The following is a 23290-nucleotide window of genomic DNA, read 5'->3' as shown; positions in this document are numbered from 1 at the left end:
GCATCATGTGAGAGTTGAGAAGGGTATATGTTTGGCCATTTAAGAGTTGAGAACCAAGAAGAACATTACTTTGATTCCTAATTTCCTATAATTTCCTGAGAGAAAGTTACTCTGATTCCTACTTTTCTCAGCTCCACCACCATCTCCTTTATCATTCACTTTTCTTCTTCTGTTCAATGTCACCAATATTCTATCTTATATAATTCAAATCCAAATCCTAAAACCATATATATAATCATCCATATATATGGATGAGCCAATAGTATTATTCATTTCACTTTTATTAACACTTCATTTATCAGCATCAGGTAACACTATTGTTTTTTTCACTTATATTAACACTTCTCTGAATGAATTATTCAAGTAATTGTGCTAAACTAGAAATGAATTGTTATAGTTAAATTCTCATGTCTTTGGCAACAATGGTTAACATATCAATATCATTCATTTGTAGGGGTGTTTTCAACAACATTCACTCTAGTTAATAAATGTAACTACACAGTATGGCCAGCTACATATTCTGACACAGGTAATACTTCAACCACAGGCTTTGCCCTTCAAATAGGTGAGTCTATCAACATCACTGGATCAGACACTTGGAGCGGCCGCCTGTGGGCTAGGACTCTCTGCACCCCAATCTCTGTTACCACCATGGGAAACTTCTCCTGTGCCACAGGTGACTGTGGCACAGGAAAGGTAGAATGCAGTGGCAGCGGAGCTACGCCGCCTGTCACACTGGCAGAATTCGCATTAGGTAGTCAAGGTACTGGCCTTGATTTCTTTGATGTCAGCTTGGTGGACGGTTACAATGTCCCGATGCTGGTGATTCCTCACGGCGGTTCGAGTCACAACTGCTCCAGCACAGGTTGTTCTAGTGATGTGAATGCTGTTTGTCCTGAAGAGCTCAAAGTCAGGAGCATGGATGATGAACAAAAAGTAGTTGCGTGCAAGAGTGCTTGTACAGCCTTCAAAACGCCTCAGTATTGCTGCACCGGATCGAATTCCACTGCAGATAATTGCAAGCCAACTTCTTACTCTCAAGTGTTCAAGAGGGCATGCCCACAAGCCTACAGCTATGCTTTTGACGATGTGACAAGCACATTTACATGTTCAGCTGCAGATTACAACATCATCTTTTGTCCTGCCTCTAATAACACCAGGTTAGATTTACTTCCCTCGCTATCTGATTTATCAACAGACATGATTTATGATAGAAAATTATGGTGTTATTTGATCCATGTGGCTGACCCACATATAATGTTGTCCTAAAATGTCCCATAGGTATGTCTAGGGAAGATAGTCCCACTCTCAACTCTCTCTGATAAAAAAAAAATCAATTTTCTTCTCTGTACAACACAAACGAGACAATACATCATACCAATCTATGCCCACATAAATCTATTGTTGTCACATATGTTGTCTATAGTTGTTATCTGGAAAAAGGAAATCTTAAAAGATTGCAGCTGTGTCCCAGCTCAAACAGTTTAAATCTAAAACTTGGTTTTTTTTATCTTTCTTCAAAATCTGGAATTATTAACATCTGATTAGAATACAAGAACATGAAAAACAATTATGCCTAAATACATGAAGTGTAAAATTCTTATTAATAAAGTTATTGTAAGAGATTATGGATAATCAATTTTGCTAACAAAAATCACACGTAAGCATAATAATTGATGGCTTTTTAAGTGAAAAACTAAAAGATATTTTTCCCCACAATTTATGAATGTTTTCAGCATTTCACATCCAGTTTAATATGTCAGCTTATACAGTATCTTAACTTCTAAAGGGGTACTTTCATCCCCCTCAGGTTGCTAATTACTATATTTTTGTATAACACAGCCTAGGAACTCAAAATCAGGGTGTAAGTGTTGGAGAATCACTAACTGCTGGCAATGGAACAACTCAGTGGCTTTCTCCTTCAGGAGATTTCGCATTCGGATTTTACCAACTTCCTAATGAGCTTTTCTTGCTTGCTATATGGTATGATAAGATACCCAACAAGACTATCATTTGGTATGCAAATGGAGACAACCCTACTCCTAAGGGATCGAGGTTAATGCTAAATGACTCTAATGGTTTAGTACTCAGTACCCCTCAAGGTTCAGAGCTATGGAGATCGTCGAATCTTACACTAGCCGCAATTTACAGTGGTCTAATGACCGATGATGGGAACTTTCAGCTGCGAGACCAAAACTTGGTGACATTATGGGATAGTTTCAGTCATCCTACTGACACATTGGTGCCTACACAAACAATGGAGTTGAATAGCATTCTTTCTTCTAGACAAGGAGAATTAAACTACTCACTTGGAAGGTTCATACTTCACCTACAGAATGATGGTAATTTGGTGCTCAACCTTCTGAATTTGCCTAGCAACTATAGTTATGAACCTTACTATAGCAGTGGCACTGCTGATGATAAGAATCACACCAATGTGGGTTTGCGTGTGGTATTCGACAAATCAGGCTTCTTGTACATACTAAAAAAAAGTGGGGAGATGTTTCCTATTTCAAAGCCAAATGAGACATTCTCAACTGATGACTTCTACTATAGAGCAACATTGAATTATGATGGAGTTTTCACATTAGAATATCACCCAAAAGAACCAAAAAATGAACAAAGCTGGGTTGTTGGAGAGACCATACCAGATAATATTTGTTCATATTCTACGTACACTAATGGCCAAGGTGTATGTGGATTTAATAGCATCTGCACTCTCAAAGATAACAAAAGGCCAATGTGTAATTGCCCGGAAGGGTATTCGCTAATCGATTCGGAAGACACATATGAAGGTTGCATACCGAATTTCCAAGTAATTTGTCAAGCAGATGGGCATCATGGTCCACAGGATAATCTATATATAATGAAGGAATTACCCAACACAGATTGGCCTAAATCTGATTATGAAACAATAAGTCCTTGCAGTCTACAAGATTGCACCGAATCATGCCTGCAAGATTGCTTATGTGTGATGGTTTCCTTCAACAAAAGTTCCTGCTGGAAGAAGAAGCTCCCACTCTCATTTGGAAGAAATGATCAGGGAGTAAATGTAACTTCTGTCATAAAGTTGATGAAAAATAATGATCCACTCTCTCCCTTCTCAAATACGAAGAAAGATCACTCAACTTTGATCACTGTGATATCAGTTCTTCTAGGCATCTCCATTTTAATGTTGGTTGTTGCAATAGGTTTCATATTCATCTGCAACCGCAAGAAGATCGAAAGTACTAGCACCATCAAAAGTGTAGTAGATAGAAACTTACGAAACTTTACCTTCAAGGAGCTTGAAGAAGCAACAAGCAATTACAGAGACGAATTGGGAAGGGGATCTTGTAGCATTGTCTACAAAGGAACAATTGAGATGACTAGTGTGGCTATTAAGAAACTAGACAAGTTGTTCCAAGATAGTGATAAGGAATTCAAGACTGAAGTAAATGTGATAGGCCAAACTCATCACAGGAACCTCGTTCGCTTAGTTGGATATTGCAATGAGGGGCAACACCGGATTCTGGTATATGAGTTCCTCACCAATGGAACTTTAGCAAACTTCCTTTTCATGCATTCTAAACCAAATTGGAAGCAACGTATCCACATAGCTCTTGGGATTGCAAGAGGGCTTGTTTACTTGCACGAGGAATGTTGCACCCAGATAATCCATTGCGATATAAAACCACAGAATATACTTCTAGATGATGACTACAATGCCAGAATCTCAGATTTTGGGTTAGCAAAGCTTTTATCCATTAATCAAAGCCGCACTGAAACTGGAATTAGAGGAACAAGAGGGTATGTTGCACCAGATTGGTTCAGGAGTGCACCGATTACTGCTAAGGTTGATACTTTCAGTTTCGGTGTAATGTTATTGGAGATCATTTGTTGTAGGAAAAATGTAGATACGGAGTTTGACAATGAAGAAAGTGGGATTTTAACAGACTGGGCATATGATTGCTTCAAGATGAAAAGACTAGACATTCTTCTTGAAAATGACTGTGAGGCTGCCAATGATATTAAGAGCTTTGAAAGGTTTGTCATGATTGCTATTTGGTGCATTCAAGAGGATCCTTCTCTTAGGCCAACAATGAAGAAGGTTATGCATATGCTGGAAGGAATTGTTGAAGTTGCAATTCCCCCAAGTCCCTACCTTCATGGTTCTGTTAGTTGATTGTCAATACAGTATCTTCTGTATGTGGCTTTGGCATTGTCTCGCTTTTTCTTTTCTGCAAATTGATTTCATGTCAATATAAATTGAGAACTGTTATTAGCAATGAGAAGTTGGTTACATTCTATTTACATAATAAATAGGATCTCAGATTAGCATCTTCCGCTGTGTTTGAGAGTCTAGTTGTGATGGGAGAGGGAAGAGATGACTTTGGAAAGTGTCTCTCTTTTGAGGATTTCAAGGTTTTCTGTAATCCTCTACTAGTTTGAGGTTTTTCTGAAGACAAAAACATCAAATTAGCTAAATATATTTAGTAAAATTTTATAATAACATTTTTGTTCATTACTTAAGTTAACACTTCTTTTCTCCTTCCTTCCCTCCCTCCCCCTCCTTGCCACTTATCTATCTTCTTCCATTTACAAAACACACATACCTATGAACATAAAATATAGAGATTATGGATAAAGCACACATACCTATATCCGGAACGAGAATTTCTAGGATAAATGATGGTTCGGGAATATAAGTCTTGGACCAAATGGATGAGAGTCTCATATGCTCTTGAAATAGGTTAGAACGATGTATGTGTCGTAGAGTTAATAAGTGGACGATTTAACTCGTGAATCACTGATTTGAGTTTTGTGTTTATTTTCGAGGCGTTCGAATTCAGACAACCAATTCATTCACGTGACGGAGATCAACAGCGCTACAACTCAAGGTGAGGGAGAATACATCATGACATAGTGGTATTCGAATATGACACTCGGATTTCACAACTACCTCAAAAGTTGGGAGTTATTTTTGTTTTTGTTAAAAACATGTACTTAACCAAATGATTTCGTGTCTGGATTAAGTATGGATGTTTCCTTTGGATGTATGCCCCTAGGATAGTATAAAATATCAAGTCTTGTGGTTGTTATCCATGAAGGAACACCACTCGAGAAACTAAAACGAGTAGGGATAAAAAACAATGGAGATTTTCGATCTGGTAGCCCAAAAGTCAAGGAAATAGTCCTATCAACCGAACTACCCTCGTCTGGGCAAGCCAGCCTCGCCTAGGCGAGGGAGAAACAATGAATTAGGCCCCCAATTGTCGCCTGGGCGAGCCAGCCTCGCTTGGTTGAGTGGTTCTCACCTAGGCGAGGGCCAGGCTGCCGTTTGGCCTATTCGGGGCAGTTTTGGGCACCCGAACAACAGTCCCTCGCCCAGGCGAGACCGAGAGGGTGAATTTTGACCAGTTTTTGGTGGATTTTTAGCTTGAGCGATAGTCCCCTCACTTGAGCGAGAGCCATACATGGAATGAAGTAGTGGAGATAAAATTTACGGGAGACAAACGAGCCCCATGATATTGAGAGGGACGGCGATGGCGGTGATTCGTCAACAAAGTCTTGAGGGAGAGTCTAGGTGAGACGAGTCCCTTGTATTCGTGGATGAGGTATTTTGTTGGATCAGATAGTTTTCCCAGCACAAACTAGACGATCTCTGATAACCCCTATTTGCAATCAGGATCAATGAGAGGGATGCTCAGAAAGTGTTTGATATGACACCGACCTGAAATGGACAGTTTTTCGGAACCGATCAATCATATATCCTTGCGATGAATAATTTATTTTTGGTGCGTTCAAATCGGTTTGTTATGGGACCTGTACTCTTAGTTATTTCCGAATACTATATTGGGAGGATATTCGTGTAAGGATTGATGAAATTAGCATAACATTCATACATTGAGATCGTGGACATTGATCCTCATTATCCAAGTCATAACATCATTCATCATTGTGCATTTATATAGATATATATATATTTTGTGTATTATGTGTGTCTGTCTGAATGTAATATTTCGTTTAATTCCATGCCGTCAATGAATAATCATTAGATGTCTAACTCTCTTTTCTTTTCTTTTCTTTTCTCTTCTTTCTGCTTGTCTTCGGTTTGCGTTCTCATTCAGATTCTCGATGTCCCAGGGAGCATTGACGGATACCGATACACCTACACAGGCCCTTGTGCCTTATAGCTGGAGATGGTTTGTAATGGCTCTACGATGTGCTTCCCCTTACATCATGCGGACTTGGAGGCTTCTTTCACCTTACCTACTCGGAGATTCACACCTAGTGCACCATCCCTTCAGTTTGTGATTCCTCACGGGCCCACTGTTGCAAGACAATCTACCCGGAGATGGAGTTGAGGCGACGTGCTCAATTCCCCACCAGAGAGGAGGGCTACTACACGAACGATGCCCAATTTTCTAGCAGATGCGAGAGCGAGAAGTAGGTCGCAGGGTTCGTCCAATAAACCTGAAGAGGAGGAGCTAGAAGCTGAAGAGAAGGATTACGTGGAGTTAGTCTATATAGAAGACTCCATTGAAGTGGTAGAACTTTCCTCCGATTCTGAGATCGAGGAGGACCCTAGCGAGTGTGCTAGTACACCCGCTAACATTGGAGCTAGTCATTAGCAGTCATTTCCATTTCTAGTTTGCTTTTTAATAGGGTATCTGTGTAGGATACTTTAGTGTGTTGAATAAGTCAGTCAACTTTGTGTATTTTCCAGTTTAGAGAAAGATTGTACTTCCACTTTGGTTTACGTATATACATTTTCCGTCATTTATAATAAAGAATTATCTCACGGTATATTAAGTGGCTTTTGATTACCATTAAGTAATGGTTGTTGTCTTTTCCGCAAATTATGTTACTTAATGTGATGTTCTGAAAAGGAATCAAATGTAAATGGAGGAATTCTACATTACAAAAAAAAATTGTACCCATTTTGGGCAATATTGTTGGAGTAATTCTCGGGGCGTTACATAAGAAAAGGTCAATCTTCTCTGAATTTCCATATTGGAGTTCATTATATATATGTAAGACATTTTCTCGATGTTATGCATATTGAAAAACTATGTTTGAAACTCTCCTTGGTATCTTACTCAATGTCCCAAGTAAGACCAAAGAAGGCTTGAATGCAAGGTTGGACTTGGTTAGTATGGAATAAGAAAGGAATGGGGCCGATAATGAAGGGAAAATGTACATTTCTATCTCTAATAGCTTATACTTTGTCGAGGAAGGAGAAAATGAAATCTTGTAAATTTCCTCATGGTGTTAAAGTTCTAGAAGAGTACTCTTCCAACATTCAGAACTTCGTATCAACGAAAAACCTCAAGTTAAAAGGTCTGAAGTCTCATGATTGTCATGTACTTATAGAGCATTTTTTGCCTATCAGAATACAGTCAAATCTACTTAAAAAAGTTCAGGAACCATAACTAAGTTATGTTTCTTCTTCAAGGCAATTTATAGAAAAGTGATTGACCTTGAGAAATTACCTGCATTGCAAAGGCAAATTATTTTGACTTTGTGTGAGCTTGAAATGTATTTCCCACATTTTTTTGACATAATGGTTCATCTAAGCATTCATCTTGTTCGAGAGACACAACTATGTAGCCCTTCCTATATGAGATGGATGTACCCCTTTGAGCGTTATATGAAGGCATTAAAAGGGTATATGAAGAACTGATCAAGACTAGAGGATTGTATTGTCGAGCGATATGTTGTTGAAGAAGCTCTTAATTTTTGTACCGTATATCTTACTCATGGTGATTTCATAGGCATTCCAATGTCTCGGTATGCAAAAAAAAAACATTTGGTGAAGCTATTATTGGGAATGAACTATTGACTATAACAAGAACTGAATTGGAGCAAACACACTTATATGTTTTACATAATGTCGATGAGGTTGAGCTATATGTTGAAAGACATAAGGAGATGATAAGGAAGTCTTACCCAAGTAAGAATGAAAACTGGATTTCCAAATAGCATAATCGATGTTTCATAAAGTGACTAAAAATCATATTGATGAGGAGTTGAATATAAATGAATATTCGGTTTTCGAAAGATTGAAATGGTTAGCCAATGTTGTTTGAGAATATTTATGAATAACACAACGTCGTTTTTTTAAGTATGCGTTGTTATATATATATGTAATACAACAACGCAATCATAAGCGATGTTAATCATGCCTATACACTTTGTTGTTTATGTATGATATGACAACACTTTTTGTACGATGCGTCGTTGTATATATGCAATACAACAGCGTAGGATAAGCGCTGTTAATCATGCCTATATACTACATTGTTTATATATGAAATATATGACAGTGCTTTATGTGTGATGGATTGTTGTATATATGCAATAAAGCAGCATATGATAAGCACTGTTAATCATGACAATATATTAATGCAGTCAAACAAAACATGCCCGAAAGCGCTGTTATATATTTAAAATATGCGTTGTTGAATTGTAACTATAGGATAGTGAACAAATAGGATATAATATGGTTTTACAAATAATAACTATATGTATAGAAGATGTACATTGATATTGATATAAGAAACAATGTGACTTTTTACCAAGTTATCATTAATGGATGATGAGAACCTAACCTTAATGATTGGAAATCCCATGAGAAAGGTTCATATGGGTAATAACATATTACTTGTTAATTAAGATAGTCCTATTATTTTTTACTTCCTATGGTATAGAGATGTGCTACATTACATTCAATAGATGGTGAACTTAAAAGCTCTTGATGTATTTCATGTCTTCTAGGGAGGTGTATGAAGGGAATTGTACATTTGATAAAATCATCTATATGAATGTGTTGAGCCACCATTTCTTGGGCACTCATGAACATCTATCTACACATGCTCATGGCAATATTAGCACAACATTATATACTTACATATAGAGAAAAAAGATGAATGTACTAACTTAGCTAGTGTAAGAGTTTTTTACATTGTTATTATATTGTCTCTCATTCATTTTCAATTATTATTGACTCTTAGATAAAGTAATACAAGTAAATGATAGGTAATACACTAAATGTGTATAAATCTTTACTAAATCTTTACACTCTTATATATATATATATATATATATATATATATAAGAGTGTATATATATATATATATATATATATATGAGATTTTCGTAAGTCAAATGAAGCAACTATGAAATTGAGAAAATTACTAATCATCTTTTTACCAGATTAAAAGGGATGTCATTGGATTCACTACTATATTTTTAACCTATAGTAATACCTACACTCAATAGTTTAAAAATTATGATGTTAAAGTAAAACATGCCACAATTTTTTATATCATTTTCTTATTTGTTAATTTTTTACGTTTATGTTGTACAACGGTGTTAACTGTATTGAAAAGGTATTAACAACAATTATTTTTACAATTCCTTTTATCTACTTTTTTGAGTATGATTTTAAACTGTTGCCAATTAAATTAAGATAGATATGATTAATAATTTTGTTAGGATAGAGACACTCATGTCTTAGGGAAAATTTCCATCCTATAATACTTTTATAGTTAATATTTATTGCACTTCGTAATTATATAAAATTGTATCAATATCACATAATTGTTATATAACATTTTATATCACTTAGTCACTCTTATTATACTTTAATCAGTAATTAACTCAATAATAAAAGGGATGTCATTACTTGTTCGATTACCTTGGTGGTGACAGCTATGAATGTAAGGTGGTCCAAAGCAAAGAATAAATTGTAGCAAGTGTCACTGAAAATCTTGTTGAGAATGAAAAATTGAGGATGATTCAATAACTTTTTCAAAACACAGTGGGGCGAAAGAAAGCATTCACAGTGACAATAAATCTTCACAATTTTTTTGTTGCATTTCAAACACTGGAACTTTTGATGCAATGGAACAAGTTAGAAATGAAATTTCCCTAGATTTAAATTTCAATATGAAAAACAAATTAAACGACAAACTCTTATTTTATCGAATTGTCCAAGATATGTTTGAAATTTTGAAGAATTATTAATTTATATCATTGACCTCCGGACTATATAATTATACGATGGTCTTACTAAAAATTATTATTTTTTAATTTATTGAAACAAGTAAATTTGTAAACTAGTCCAAGATGGATCATAAAATATTTTAAATGAAGATTAATTTTTCAAATATTAATTTGTGGGGTATAACATTTCCCACTCAAGATACCAACTAACTTACATTTATTTATTGTGAGTTTGATATTTATATACATTCAGTATGTATCTATCTATCATTCATTTATATTTTTTTTAAAGTTAATAGTAATAAAATATAAATAATAGATGATACAGTATCATAGTATAAAACTAATAAATTGGGAGTGTTCTTTATCACCAATAATGATGAGGAATGATAATAGTTTTAAGTGAGTTGGGTCCCACACTTTATTTGCACAATTAGGATTGTGACAGTATTATCCATCAACAAAATTCTCATAACTGCAATTAGACTCCTACTTAAACTTTTTTAAGTATGAGTTGAATCCTAATGAACAAAGCAATCTTGGTGACTATTTATTTTCTTAAGCAACGTGTATTTGGATACATAATAGTTGAGCAATGCTAATTCGTCCTAATATTTTAGTTTAAATTTTTTTCTAATAGTATGCCATTCTTTCTTTACTTACAATTAAAAAGTTATTTTGGTTAAATTTTTATTATGATAAATAATAGTTATGCTAATGATATAATTCTTCAAATAACCTAACTTGAAACATTCTTAATTTATATAAGAACTTCTTCCAATGAGGTGTTTGTATAGGTGTAGTGATATAAAGACACGCTGAATTATCAAGTATTATATCAGGTCAAAGATTAATAATTCAATTTATGTGAGTAAGACTTGTTTAGATGACAGTTATATACCTTGGAGATGCATTAACTTTTATATCGATTAGATGATGGTATACCATTGGTTATAATAAAAAGAATACAAATTTCTGTTGCTGGCTAGCTATGGTACAATTGCTCATTACACTTGCAGAAATATATAGAAGTGTATGCAAATCAGTGAGATTCAAAAATGACATAAATGCATTATTGAACTGAAAAGAAGTTCATTTATTTGGAAGATCTGATATTCACGTTTATGTCTTCAATAGCTCACAAGCTATTCAGTTTTGTGTCTGTTCCAACATACTTTGCTACAATCCTCGTGAGTGTGAAATCCTTCAAATTGATTGGGAGAATAAGTGTGTTAATTCAGTGAACAGCCATATCGAATGAAAGGGAACCTGGAATAGTTACGTAGTTTGGGAAAACTAGACCATCTTCAGAGTATGAGAGGGTTCAGTACTAGTTGAAAATATTGATATATGTCTTTGAATCTTTGAATACTTATCAAACTCATCTTCATCTCACTTTCCAACATTTCACTATCGGAGTTTCCAATACTATAGAAATTCATTACACATTTATATATTATTTTTCAAATCATTATTTATTATTCATTGTTTCATCCAATGCATGTCCAGTTAGTTTAGTTTCAAACATATATTAAATGAGGTTATTTTAGTTAAATTTATTAAATTTTTATATTATTTAAGAATTTTTTGAATACATAGCCTGTGTTAAGGAGTATTTTTTGAGAAAAAAAGGTTATATGCACTTATGATGATTTTTTTTCTATTTTTAATAACTTTTGGATTAAATAACTGCAGTTGTCAGGCAGAGTTTAAGTTAAATGAGGAAGGGGAAACATTTCACTTATTTAATTTAGTATGAAGTTGTTCTTCTTCATTAAAAAACTTTTTCCAAGTCACGTTTAAATTAATTCAAATGAAAATATATTATATTATACTAATCACTGTTGTGAGAACAGGACTTGACCAATGGTCTGACTAGTCTGACCACTGACTGGACTTAAAAATGACTTTGGTTTGTTGTCTTAACCGAGTGAAAGTTGAACCGCTTTAAACTGAGGAAATTCCAGTCCGACTGTGTTAAACCCGGTTAAATTGGATTATCCTAAGAAGTAAACTGGACAGTTCACTTTAAAATTAAAAAAATGGAACACTACTTTACTCTTTTGCTTTACGGTCCAAAAAAGATCAAGAGATGTTACTTTAATATAATTATACATAATCATTAATTATATAAAATTATACATTTATATATAATATATATTTATAAATAAAAATTATTATTTATATATAAAATGATATTATCATACTAGATATTTTAATATTTAAAGATAATATGAGACATCTAATTTGAGGCAGTACTTTCAATAAGTTCATACTAATAATGAATAGATACTTAAAATAGCAACGGCCAAAAGTAATAGCTGGCCAATAGGGGTTGCCATTATAGAGTCTTCTAGCTTAATTTGTTTGTCATGTTTCCTAAAAGATAACTATGTTACTATAATTTTTTGTAAGATTACTAATTTATTTGACTATAAGATGTGTTTTTCCCTAATCTAATGAAGTGTAACAAGAATGAACTTAGTCTAAAAGTTAGCTTCAATATACTTGTATCATTTATATTTGTTTGTGTACATTTAGAATATCTTTCAAAGAATAATGGAAACTAGATCATTTAAGTGAGTTTTATATAATAAAAAAATCATTTTGATATATAGCATAATAATTAATAATTTGTTTATATTCTTAACTAACCATGTAACTTGTTATTGGAAAAACATATATTATAATAATAATAAATAAAAACGGTATTTCAAAGTAAAACATCTTACGTACACTCAATTAGTAAAATTCTATTGATTGCTAGCAAAGTAAGATTTGTAGAAGTGGGATGATTATTCCCTGTTATGTAACATGAATATGAATGGAAAGTTTTGAAAAGAATGAATAACCATCACTCACATATCACTTAATCTGGAAGATTTACTTTGACAAGTATTTTCAATAATATTTCTCTTATTTCAATTTCAAATTTTTTATATCATATTTAACATCTCTCTCAGTGTTTGGTTCAGATGAGCTTTAAATTTGTTTCAGGAAAGAGCTCCAAGTCCAACATTTAGATATTCAGCAGAATATCCAGACAAAAAGGGTAGCTCGTCACATGAGACTTCCACTTAGTGGAGTATGGAGATGGTAGATATATGCAGTCTTACCCTTGCTAGTGGAAAGACTGTTTCCAGGATTTGAACTCGTGACCTCATGGCAACAATCTTACTGTTGCACCATGCTCACCTCCTAGATCTAATAGGTCTAGTATAAAAATCAGATTAAAAGTTTAGCATGAAAATAACAACTACAAATTTCTCTAGTCTACTGCATTGGCATGTCAAATTTCCATTCCAAATTTGCTACTAAGTAGACTAGTCTAGATCTAGATTCACACCCATTAACCAAAAATACACAAACAAGAAGTATCACATGAGATTGAGGAATACAAGGAGCTGATCATTTTATACACTATATAGAGCCAAGCATTATTATTGAGGTAAGATACTTCTCTTCAACAACTATGTTACATTTTTTATGCTCATATTTCTGTTACCCCATTATTTACCATCCCAAGAGTGAACATGTTTTATGACAAATACATCTCAACCTAGGATATGAACAGCTTCATGCGTTCAACATATATTCAGCTAACAATGTTGCTGAAGAAGCTGCCAAGTCTGAGGTGGTGAATGTTGGGATCAGAATTTGGAAACATAAAATCAACTGAGAATGTGAAAGAGCAGTAAGGAAAGATATCAAACAATATTTACTTATACAAAACCCTCAAATATAGAGGAAAAAAATACACTGCCAATGAGGAAAACCAATATTATTATATGAGAGAAGGTAGAAGAGAATTAATACAAAATTCAGCAAGTTTTAATTCCTTATCAATCACCATATTTTGACAGACATGGTTACACAAAATGTGCTCCCTATCATTCTATTTCTTTCTTCATTACAGGAATGATATTATTTGAACAACTAAGTTCAACAACTTTGCGAAAAAGAATAAAGGTTATACAACATTTATCCAACATGAAAGTTGTTGAAAAAGTTATACAAGTTTGATTATTCAAATAACATATTCCATTAGGCTTTGAAAAAACACATCATATAAGTCTTAGGCGGCCTTGGAAAAATTTCAACATTCCATGTTGCAATTTGACTTTCAAACACAAATACTTCCTAATTTGAGCATAAGGAACATTGTAATTAGCAATATCAAACCAAGCAAACAAGGACAATTCATTAATTGGTGTTTCAAAATTGCTATCTTTGCACATTAGTCCCTGTGTTTTGATCTTCTTGACTTATATAGTCCTAAAGTGGAATGAATCCATGAAAGGAGAATAAAATATGAATGAGAAACAAAACAAAGGTGCACATATCAATACTCTTATGATCACACAGATGTTTCACTTCAGCAAATATGTAACCTCATTTCTGTTATTCTCTTTGTTCTTTGGATCACTTACCTCAGCATCTCCGAATTACAACGGTATATATTGTCCAAACAACATTACCTATGAAATCAACAACAACACTATCTCCCAAACCAATCTCAATGTCCTTCTATCTTCTCTCCTATCCAACGCCACCGAAGGCAGTAGCTCCTACACCACTGCCATGGGAATGGGCACCAGCAACGCCCTCAACGGCCTCTACCTCTGCCGCGGCGATGTCTCCTCTGCAACCTGTGCAGAGTGCGTAGCTGCAGCAGTTACAAACATAACAAAACTCTGCCCAAACAAGAAAGAATCGATAATATGGTTCGACGAGTGCATGTTGCATTACACAAACACTTACTTCAACCCTTTAAGTATTGAGCCAAGATTGAATTTGTGGGATAACAAAAACATATCTACATTGGATGTAGATAACTTCAATGAAATGCTTTTAAGCTTCTTGGGAAGTTTGGCTTCAGAAGCTTCGAATACCGAGTCATCGATGAAATTTTCCACTGGGGAATGGAACTTCACGAAGGAGATAACAGTGTATGGATTGGCACAGTGTTTACCTGGTGTGACAAATGAACAGTGTGAGGGGTGTTTGGTAAATGGTTCTAAGACTCTTGTTACTTGTTGTGAAGGAAAACAAGGTGCACGAGCTTTGCTTGCATGGTGTAATATCAGATATGATTTGTTCCAATTTTACAATACAACTCAAACATCAGCATCACCACCTCTTTTTTCTCCTCCTCCTCCTTCAGGTAATAATTTACTCAACCAATGCTACTTGTGGCTGAATTTGCCTAAAATATTAGTATGTTATATATATATATGCTGAACATAATGCATAACTCATGCGCACGATTTTCCACATTTTAGAGATATGATGTGGGTTGATACTGCAAAAAGTTCTTTATGATGTGGGTCATTAAACTCATATTTTAGAATTTCAGAATAAAAAAACATGGAGGGTATTGCTTGTGCTGATTTTTTGTCAAAGCTTGGTGCTTCAAACATCATAAAATTTTAGTCTTTTTCATTCTCTTCCTATTGAGCTCAGCAATTCTGATGTAATGGGTTAGTTTTTGAAACCTTAGTCTTTCTTGTCTTTATATTCATCACTTCACACAAAAATTTCCAGGGCTAAATTCTTCCATCACACTTTTATTAATCTACTTTTTTCATTTTTTTTTTACTATGTGCTGAATTTACAAGAGCTTTTTTCTACAATACTTTATGCAGGAAAGAGGAAATCCAAGACCAAAATAATTGTAATCATTGTTGTAGTGGTTGTCTTTTCGATAATTCTCTTATGTTTGGGATGTGGTTTTCTATTGAGAAGAAGATTAAGGAAGAAATATAAAACACTTCTAAAAGAAAATTGTAAGTACATGAAATAAGTCAGCTTTCATTTCTTTATAGCTTACATTTATTCAGCTTTCTTAACTGTTTCTATGATTATTTTCTCAGTTGGGGATGAAAGTGAGGCTTTGGAATCATTACAATATAATTTATCAACAATTGAGGCTGCAACAGAAAAGTTTTCAAATGAAAACAAAATAGGCAAGGGAGGATTTGGAGAAGTTTACAAGGTAATAATAAAGCCTAATAAAAAATATATCTATGCTCATTTTTTTCTCTTTATGTTCAATTGATTAATTATGATCTCATTATAGGGTGTTCTTTCAAATGGACGAGAAATAGCTGTGAAAAAACTCTCCCAAAGTTCAGGACAAGGGACAATTGAGTTCAAGAATGAGGTTTTATTGATAGCTAAACTTCAACACAGAAATTTGGTTGCTTTAGTAGGATTTTGCTTGGAGGCACAAGAGAAAATGCTCATTTATGAATATGTGCCTAATAAAAGTCTTGATTACTTTCTATTTGGTAATGAACTTCTTTTCTTATATATGTTTATCAATGGAGTTTAATATTCCTGTTAGTATAAGATATTAAATTAATTTTCTTTACTCAAGTGAACTTCTCATATTTGTAGATCCTCTTAAGAGCAAATTATTGAATTGGTCGGAGCGTTACAAAATTATTAAAGGCATTGCACAAGGAATTCATTACTTACATGATCATTCAAGGCTAAAAATTATACATCGTGATCTCAAAGCAAGCAATGTGTTGTTAGATAGCAGCATGAATCCAAAAATAGCAGACTTTGGTATGGCAAGAATAATTGGTTTAGATCAAGATCGAGGAAAAACAAATAGAATTGTTGGAACATAGTAAGTATCCTGAAATCCTTATTGTCTTTTTCATCTTCTCTTCTACAGTTAGTAATAAAACATAATATCAGCATACTCTTAATTAAAATGGTTTCCTTCCATACTTAATTCTTAAATTAACATGAAGAATAAGGTAATGGAAAATTATGTTATAATTTGCACTTTGTAAATCTAATGAATGTTTGTTTTTGTTACAGTGGTTATATGTCTTCAGAATACGCTATGTATGGACGATTTTCAGAAAAATCGGATGTATTTAGTTTTGGAGTCATTCTTCTGGAGATAATTAGTGCAAAGCGAAATGCTCATTCTATTTTGTCAGATGATGTTGAATACCTCTTGAGTTATGTGAGTAATTGTATACTATTTGTTTCTAGCTTGTGCTTTCTTTATTTTAATTGATACATATTACATTACAGAAGAATAGAGTTTGATCCACTTACTCCTCATCATAAATATCAATTTTAGAGAAATTTATAATTCAAAACATCGGATTGGATTTCCCTAGAATTGATGGTACGACTGGGAGTAAGTGAATCCCGTCTCTACTGAAAAAGGAGTGCAAATATGTAATTGAACAAGTTGTTTCAGGCATGGAGACAATGGAGGGATGAAACACCAATACAAATATTAGACGAAGATATTAGAGAATCTTGCAATGAAAGTGAAGTGATTAAGTGCATTCAAATTGGTTTATTATGTGTACAAGATAAAGCAGATGATAGACCTACTATGGGAAAAGTTATTTCTTATTTCAGTAACTCTGACTCTGAAGCTGAGTTACCATTTCCTGGAGAACCAATAAATTCTATGCATAATCAAATATTGCAAAAGACAGTAGCAGCAGGGGAATCAAGTTCTGGTTCTATACAATTAACTGAATTGTCCATGCCTCGGTAGAATAATGTTCTGCAATCTATGTAAATGTCTTCAATATAGTTACTGTTAAGTTTCTGACCTTTCATATTAATAAACCAGAGAATTATGTAACTATTGAATTTGGTTGTTTACTAGTTTTGTGGATTGATAGTGGCTAGAAATAAGTGGCATTCATCATAGGGAGAATTGAGAGGATTTAGTAAGTTTTGTAAGTCTCCCCCTCCTTTTTCATTTTAATGCTTTCTTATCTTTTAGGATTTATAATTGTGGAATTAGAGGCTGTGTGTAACACTATAACTAGTCAAAGTGTAAAATTCAGAAGTAATTAAGAAAATGTTGCATGGAAAAAATGGAGGCAAGGGACAACCCTAAAATATTGTAGCTCCTGGATTCAATAATTGTTTTAGAAATGAAATAAAGAGATACTTCCAGATTTGGTTACTCTGGATTCAAGATGTGACCAACTATGGCCTCTGTTTTTTGTAAGTTAATTTTTAGAAGAAAAATGAGGAAAAGAGAAAGCTACATGAACTATGTAAGATATCTTCCAAATTTTCTCTTTGCTTATAGTCTATTTTTCTCTATAAGATAAAAAGATGTATACAATGATAGGTAAAAGTTTTTATACTATCAGTACATTATTCACTATTCATTTTAAATCATTATTAACTTTTCAGTAAAAATAATATAAATGAATGGTGAATGATACACTAACTATATATAAATCTTTACCGATCAGTCAAATGCTTAAAATGTTCAATGCATTCCATATTTTATTTTTTATTTTTTATGAGGTCAAAGAAATATATATATATATATATATATATATATATATATATATATTTATCATCTAATTTTTTGTATGTACATTTTTCTTATTAGTGTCCATGTCAATTTTGATGTTACTAAAACATTTTCCCATATTAAATATTGGATATTAGCAAGGTAGGATGTTACTTGAACCTCTAATTTATCTTTCTAATTGATTATGGACTGAATCTTCAGGTTTTACATATTCATCAAACTTCTTTAGGTACCCCTTGAGTTTTCACTATTCAAAATATATTTCAATTATTGCCGAACAACTTTTTTTGGCCCTTCCTTCCTTACTTCCCTTTCCTTATAGGTGAAACCATACTACTGTAGAAGCTGACTTCCCAATCTGTTTGGTCTAAACTTATGTTTCTTTATTGGTATCATGATAGTGTAATTTTTTTGAACAAGTAAGGGTATTCTCTCACCTAATGAGAATGAATTAATCTCTTTTGGAGTATGTGGTTATCCCTCCCAACAAGTATCGTTTCCAAAAATCGAAAATTTGATATTTTAACCTATTTTTGGATTCAGTGGAGCTTTACACTACTAGACACGTCTTGTTGGTGTTAGATGGAAGTTATTATTAATATTTATGATTGTCCTTCTTCATTTATATAGTTTCTGATTACAAAAGTACTTTTTGTTTTTACTTTTGAGGACTCACCAAAACTTGTGAAATTTTTAAAACAAGGTCGTGAATCATGTGAAATGTTGCAGATATACATCATTACATATTTAATAGGGACCCCTTTAAATTTTCTTGTATATAAACCCTACAACTTCATCACCAAGTTCCTCCCCAAAGTACACTTTTTGCTCACTAACTTGCTCTCATTTTTTAATGAGAACTTATTTCAAAATTGAGTTTGTATAGTTGATGCAAATATGAGCAATATTTTCTCACTTGGAGCCCACAAATCTTTACTAATTGTGATTTTCTTCATGGTACTTTCTACTGGTTGGAGCTTAAGGGTGACCCCTAATCTTCATGGTAAGTGATATGTACTTAAAATGTTGTTTTGCTTTTCATAACTTCATCTATATGTTAGTGATATTAAACTGAATTCTAGTTAATATAGTGACGGATATTATAAAGGAGTTTTGTATTCTAAACTATAAGATACTAAAATCATATCAATTTTTCAAGCAAGCTTAATAGTAATGCATCCCCTTTCCATTGTTCTATCTCAACACACAGAAATTGAAGTTGTCATATTCAATATTAGTTGTTTTAAATTGCAGTTTGTGATAGTAATTATATGACCACATTAGCCATATTTTACCACATTATGACCAAATTAGTTATACTTTTTCACAATTTTCTATAATTATAGTTAACAGGACATAACTGCTACGTTCATGGGAGCATAATTTAAAACCTAATGACAAAGATTAGATTATTATATACTTATGGTAGTTTTTCATTCTTTTCGGGTAGTATTAAGGGTATCATCTTTTCTTATAGGTGAGGAACTAATATCTTTCGAGGTGTGTGGTTACCCCTCCTAACAAGTATCGCTCCAGGAATCGAACCCTTTACATTTTAGTTTTTCTTAGATGTAACATGACCTTACACTATTAGACAAATATCTTGTGATTACATCCCTACTAGTTAATTGGGTCTTTCTGTCTATTGCTAAGTGTATGTGCTTTTTTCCCTTTTCCAGTTAAGTTGATCAACCACTTGCAACAAGAAAAAGCAGCAATTACACATAAAAAGGTAAAAATGGTGTAACTATTATATGGTAATTCATTAATATCTTGTTCAACCAATTGATTAACTAATGGTATTTTACCCACTTATGATTTGTAGGAAGAATCAAAGGTAGACATGGGAATGGAACTCTACTCAACTGGTTCAACCATTCCAGATTGTTCTCATGCATGTGGACCATGTTCTCCATGCAAGAGGGTAATGGTGAGTTTTGAGTGCTCCATTGCAGAGTCTTGTCCAGTAGTTTACAAATGTGCTTGTAATGGGAAATTCTACCATGTACCTTCCAATTGATGAAGACCATAGTTATTATTTTTATTAAGCTTAGGATCATTTTTGTAATTCTTAAGATTATATAGGATGAGGATTGTTCCATTTGAAGGTGCTTATAGATTGATTATGGTGTGAATTTGGTCTTTGTTCCATGCCATAATATTTGAAGAGGTTTTTGGCTACTAGGTTTAGGCTTGTTCAATTTCTTTCATGGATTAATTGTGCATTGGATAACATCATTACTTATGTATTGGATTGGATATTACCTAGTTTACTTTGAGAAACATTTGTTTAAACTAAATGTATTTTACTGGAAATAGTTGTTGTGGACTCAATCTTTAAATCTCTATATGTCTCCAAAGAAATTAGTTTTCAAATGTCAGATAGAAAGAATTTTAGTATATAAAAATGAAATAACATTTATATTGTACCTATTTTTTCCCCATAAGTAATATTACTTTTACAGCAGTATATTTTCATGTAAGATCAACTTTCTAGAACGTATTTGCAAATGTGTAAAAAAGTACACCATAAAACAGGTTTATGAATATAAATATTATTTAATTTGGGATCCTTTCTAGGTGATATTTATAAGTTTTGAAATCATTCAATTCAAAAACAATTAAAAATTTGAACCTTTAAAATTACATATCAACGCTTCTATTTAGTACTAGACTCAAAGACCATTTGAACTCATCTTGTTTGGAGCACGGGTAACACTTGGCAACATCACATAATCTAATGGATGGAAAACAATATTAAACACAGTCGATGATGATTGTGTTGGTGACCAACATATCTACTTTTTGAGGGGACATGACTAAAGACTCAAAATCACTGTTCATCTCCCTCACTAGGTTGCATCTCAATCTAAATTGAGCCTAATTCACTCTCCACAATCTAAAAAAACAACAAAAATGGAGTAGATCCCTCTTGCTTAAACAAAATCCCCCAAAACAATAATCATTTTGTCATTAAAGTCATCACTAAAGCCCCACCCACTCCCAATGCATATATGAGTGTTTCAAATTGCGAATTGCATTACGTGATGCGGCCGTAATATTGCGGTTGCAATAACCATCACAACCACATCATACTACAATTGTTGTGTGACACCAAATCACAATGATGCGACCACAACGAGCCGCAACACAAACGTATTGGACCTCTTTTGGACCGTATCAAGCCGGCAATGTAACCGCAATGAGCCGCATCAGACAACATCAGTATCAACAATATTTTTTTACACACAAAATAATTCACTCTACAACGGCCGCAATTTGCATCGCAACGGCCATAATCACAATTAACACAACCATAACCACTATACAACCGCAACCACAATTTAAAACACTAGCATACACCATCCTTCTCATTCCATATGCTTTCTTAGTTCATCATAATTGCCATTAACAATGTAAAATAATCGTCTAAGAAAGAGAGAATGAAAAGAAGAATGAAAGAAGAAATTTTTTTAATTGATATTATGAAATGTTGTTTACAAAGAGTAACCAACCTTCTATTTATAGAAGAAACAGAACAACGTAAAAGATGAAAGAAGAAGTAAGTGCAAAGATTAAACTAGTCTTAGTTATATTCCTAAAATGCCCCTTTGAAGTTGAGGGTGAGTTTGTTGTTGCTTCTTGTAGGCCAATGACTTTGAGTTTATATTTAAGAAAACTAAACCGAGTTGGAGATAGAGTTTTCGTAAGAGTATCGGCAGTTTGCAAGTTGGCTGGAATATGCTTGATAATAAGCCTTTTGTCTTGAACTTTATCTCGAATAAAAAAAAGATCCAACTCAATATGCTTTGTCCTTTGATGAAGCATTGAATTGTGTGAAAGAGTTACAATGCTTAAGTTATCACAAAGCACAAGAGGAGTAGAAAAACTGAAGCTCAACTTAGTGAGCAGAGATTACACTCATTGCAATTCTTGAGCAAGAATAGCAAGACTTCTATATTTTGCCTCAGTGCTAGATCTAGATATAGTAGTATACTTTCAAAGGTCCCGGAATTTCATGAACTAATAAGACATATAATGCTGAAGGGGAAGAAATAAGGCATGAAATGGTTTAACTATCTCAATCACAACCTGAGTTACCTCTATCACTAGTTGAAGAGGACCAATCATAGGTTGAATTACCTCAAACATTGTTACTTTATAATTACGTTCATGTTTGTATTTTATTTAATATTTTCATGATATAATTTGGTCTTTGTTTATTTCTAATCTTTATAGGAGAGTGATTTCGGGGCAGCTAGGCCCAAGAATAGAAAGAAAAAGCCCAGTTCAAAAGGAAGTGAGTTTAACATAGATATTTATTGTATCCAATTGATTGTTTCATAGTTAAACATTTTTAGTGTATCCATGCTGAATTTTGTCAAATTTTAATACTATAGCAATTTGAGCAATTTTTTTTTTGGTTTCCCACATGTATCCTCGCAATGGAGGCAATCCTATCCGAGCCGGAAACATCCACAGGTATGTGGGGCTAACTCTTACAGCGGAGCAATTAGAGCAGTTGACTTATAGGAATGATATTATAATGAGAATAACGTATTTCCTAGTATAAGAAGATAAATTATCTCCTTCCGTCACTAAAAGTATGGTATGTGTCATTTTTAATCATTTTCTACAAAAATATTTCTAAAACTAAACAAAATTGTACACATGTTATACTTTTACTAGTAGGAGAACATACTTTATTTTCTGGTACAATGAGATACTTTATTCACTATTATAATTAGTTATAGCAAAATGGGTCGTTGGTCCCATTTATCTTGTACCTATAAGTTAAAAGCGGATCTGACATGCCCACTTATTATTTTTGGACAAATTTTTAAACCCTACCTGTTTTAAAAAAAGAAATTGAATAAAGAAGTTAAAAAATAAAAAAAATAAAAAAAATAAAAAAATGTTTATATGTTATATTAAGTTGAACAAATCATATCATATTTTTTTTAAACCAATAAATCACAT

At 33.2% G+C, this 23290-nt stretch overlaps 3 protein-coding genes across 3 annotated transcripts; all 3 read left to right on the top strand.

Annotated features, from left to right (window-relative positions):
- LOC109356407 (G-type lectin S-receptor-like serine/threonine-protein kinase LECRK3) lies at positions 248-4312 on the top strand. Its single transcript, XM_019599734.1, has 3 exons — positions 248-308; positions 455-1160; positions 1870-4312. The coding sequence occupies exons 1-3, from the start codon at positions 248-250 to the stop codon at positions 4163-4165; spliced, it is 3063 nt and encodes a 1020-aa protein (XP_019455279.1). The 3' UTR covers positions 4166-4312.
- LOC109355994 (cysteine-rich receptor-like protein kinase 15) lies at positions 14286-17565 on the top strand. Its single transcript, XM_019599308.1, has 7 exons — positions 14286-15154; positions 15636-15776; positions 15864-15985; positions 16070-16280; positions 16390-16627; positions 16825-16975; positions 17219-17565. Exons 1-7 carry the CDS (start codon positions 14302-14304, stop codon positions 17525-17527), a joined length of 2025 nt encoding a protein of 674 aa, XP_019454853.1. The 5' UTR covers positions 14286-14301; the 3' UTR covers positions 17528-17565.
- On the top strand, positions 19110-20593 carry LOC109356398 (protein EPIDERMAL PATTERNING FACTOR 2-like). The gene is made up of 3 exons (XM_019599725.1): positions 19110-19313; positions 19990-20042; positions 20136-20593. Exons 1-3 carry the CDS (start codon positions 19208-19210, stop codon positions 20328-20330), a joined length of 354 nt encoding a protein of 117 aa, XP_019455270.1. The 5' UTR covers positions 19110-19207; the 3' UTR covers positions 20331-20593.

This window comes from Lupinus angustifolius, chromosome LG09 (assembly GCF_001865875.1).
Source record: "Lupinus angustifolius cultivar Tanjil chromosome LG09, LupAngTanjil_v1.0, whole genome shotgun sequence".
Taxonomy (NCBI): domain Eukaryota; kingdom Viridiplantae; phylum Streptophyta; class Magnoliopsida; order Fabales; family Fabaceae; genus Lupinus; species Lupinus angustifolius.
The sequence above is the reverse complement of the archived record's forward strand: the minus strand, read 5'-3'. Positions and strand labels throughout refer to the sequence as shown.

Bases quoted from the DNA above. Each gene is read 5' to 3' on its own strand.
- LOC109356407 (XM_019599734.1), top strand. From the start codon at position 248: ATGGATGAGCCAATAGTATTATTCATTTCACTTTTATTAACACTTCAT. The intron at 309-454 runs GTAACACTATTG...ATTCATTTGTAG, and splicing joins ACTTCATTTATCAGCATCAG to GGGTGTTTTCAACAACATTC. The intron at 1,161-1,869 runs GTTAGATTTACT...TCAGGGTGTAAG, and splicing joins CCTGCCTCTAATAACACCAG to TGTTGGAGAATCACTAACTG.
- LOC109355994 (XM_019599308.1), top strand. From the start codon at position 14,302: ATGAATGAGAAACAAAACAAAGGTGCACATATCAATACTCTTATGATC. The intron at 15,155-15,635 runs GTAATAATTTAC...TACTTTATGCAG, and splicing joins TTCTCCTCCTCCTCCTTCAG to GAAAGAGGAAATCCAAGACC. The intron at 15,986-16,069 runs GTAATAATAAAG...ATCTCATTATAG, and splicing joins GATTTGGAGAAGTTTACAAG to GGTGTTCTTTCAAATGGACG.
- LOC109356398 (XM_019599725.1), top strand. From the start codon at position 19,208: ATGAGCAATATTTTCTCACTTGGAGCCCACAAATCTTTACTAATTGTG. The intron at 19,314-19,989 runs GTAAGTGATATG...TCCCTTTTCCAG, and splicing joins GGTGACCCCTAATCTTCATG to TTAAGTTGATCAACCACTTG. The intron at 20,043-20,135 runs GTAAAAATGGTG...TATGATTTGTAG, and splicing joins CAGCAATTACACATAAAAAG to GAAGAATCAAAGGTAGACAT.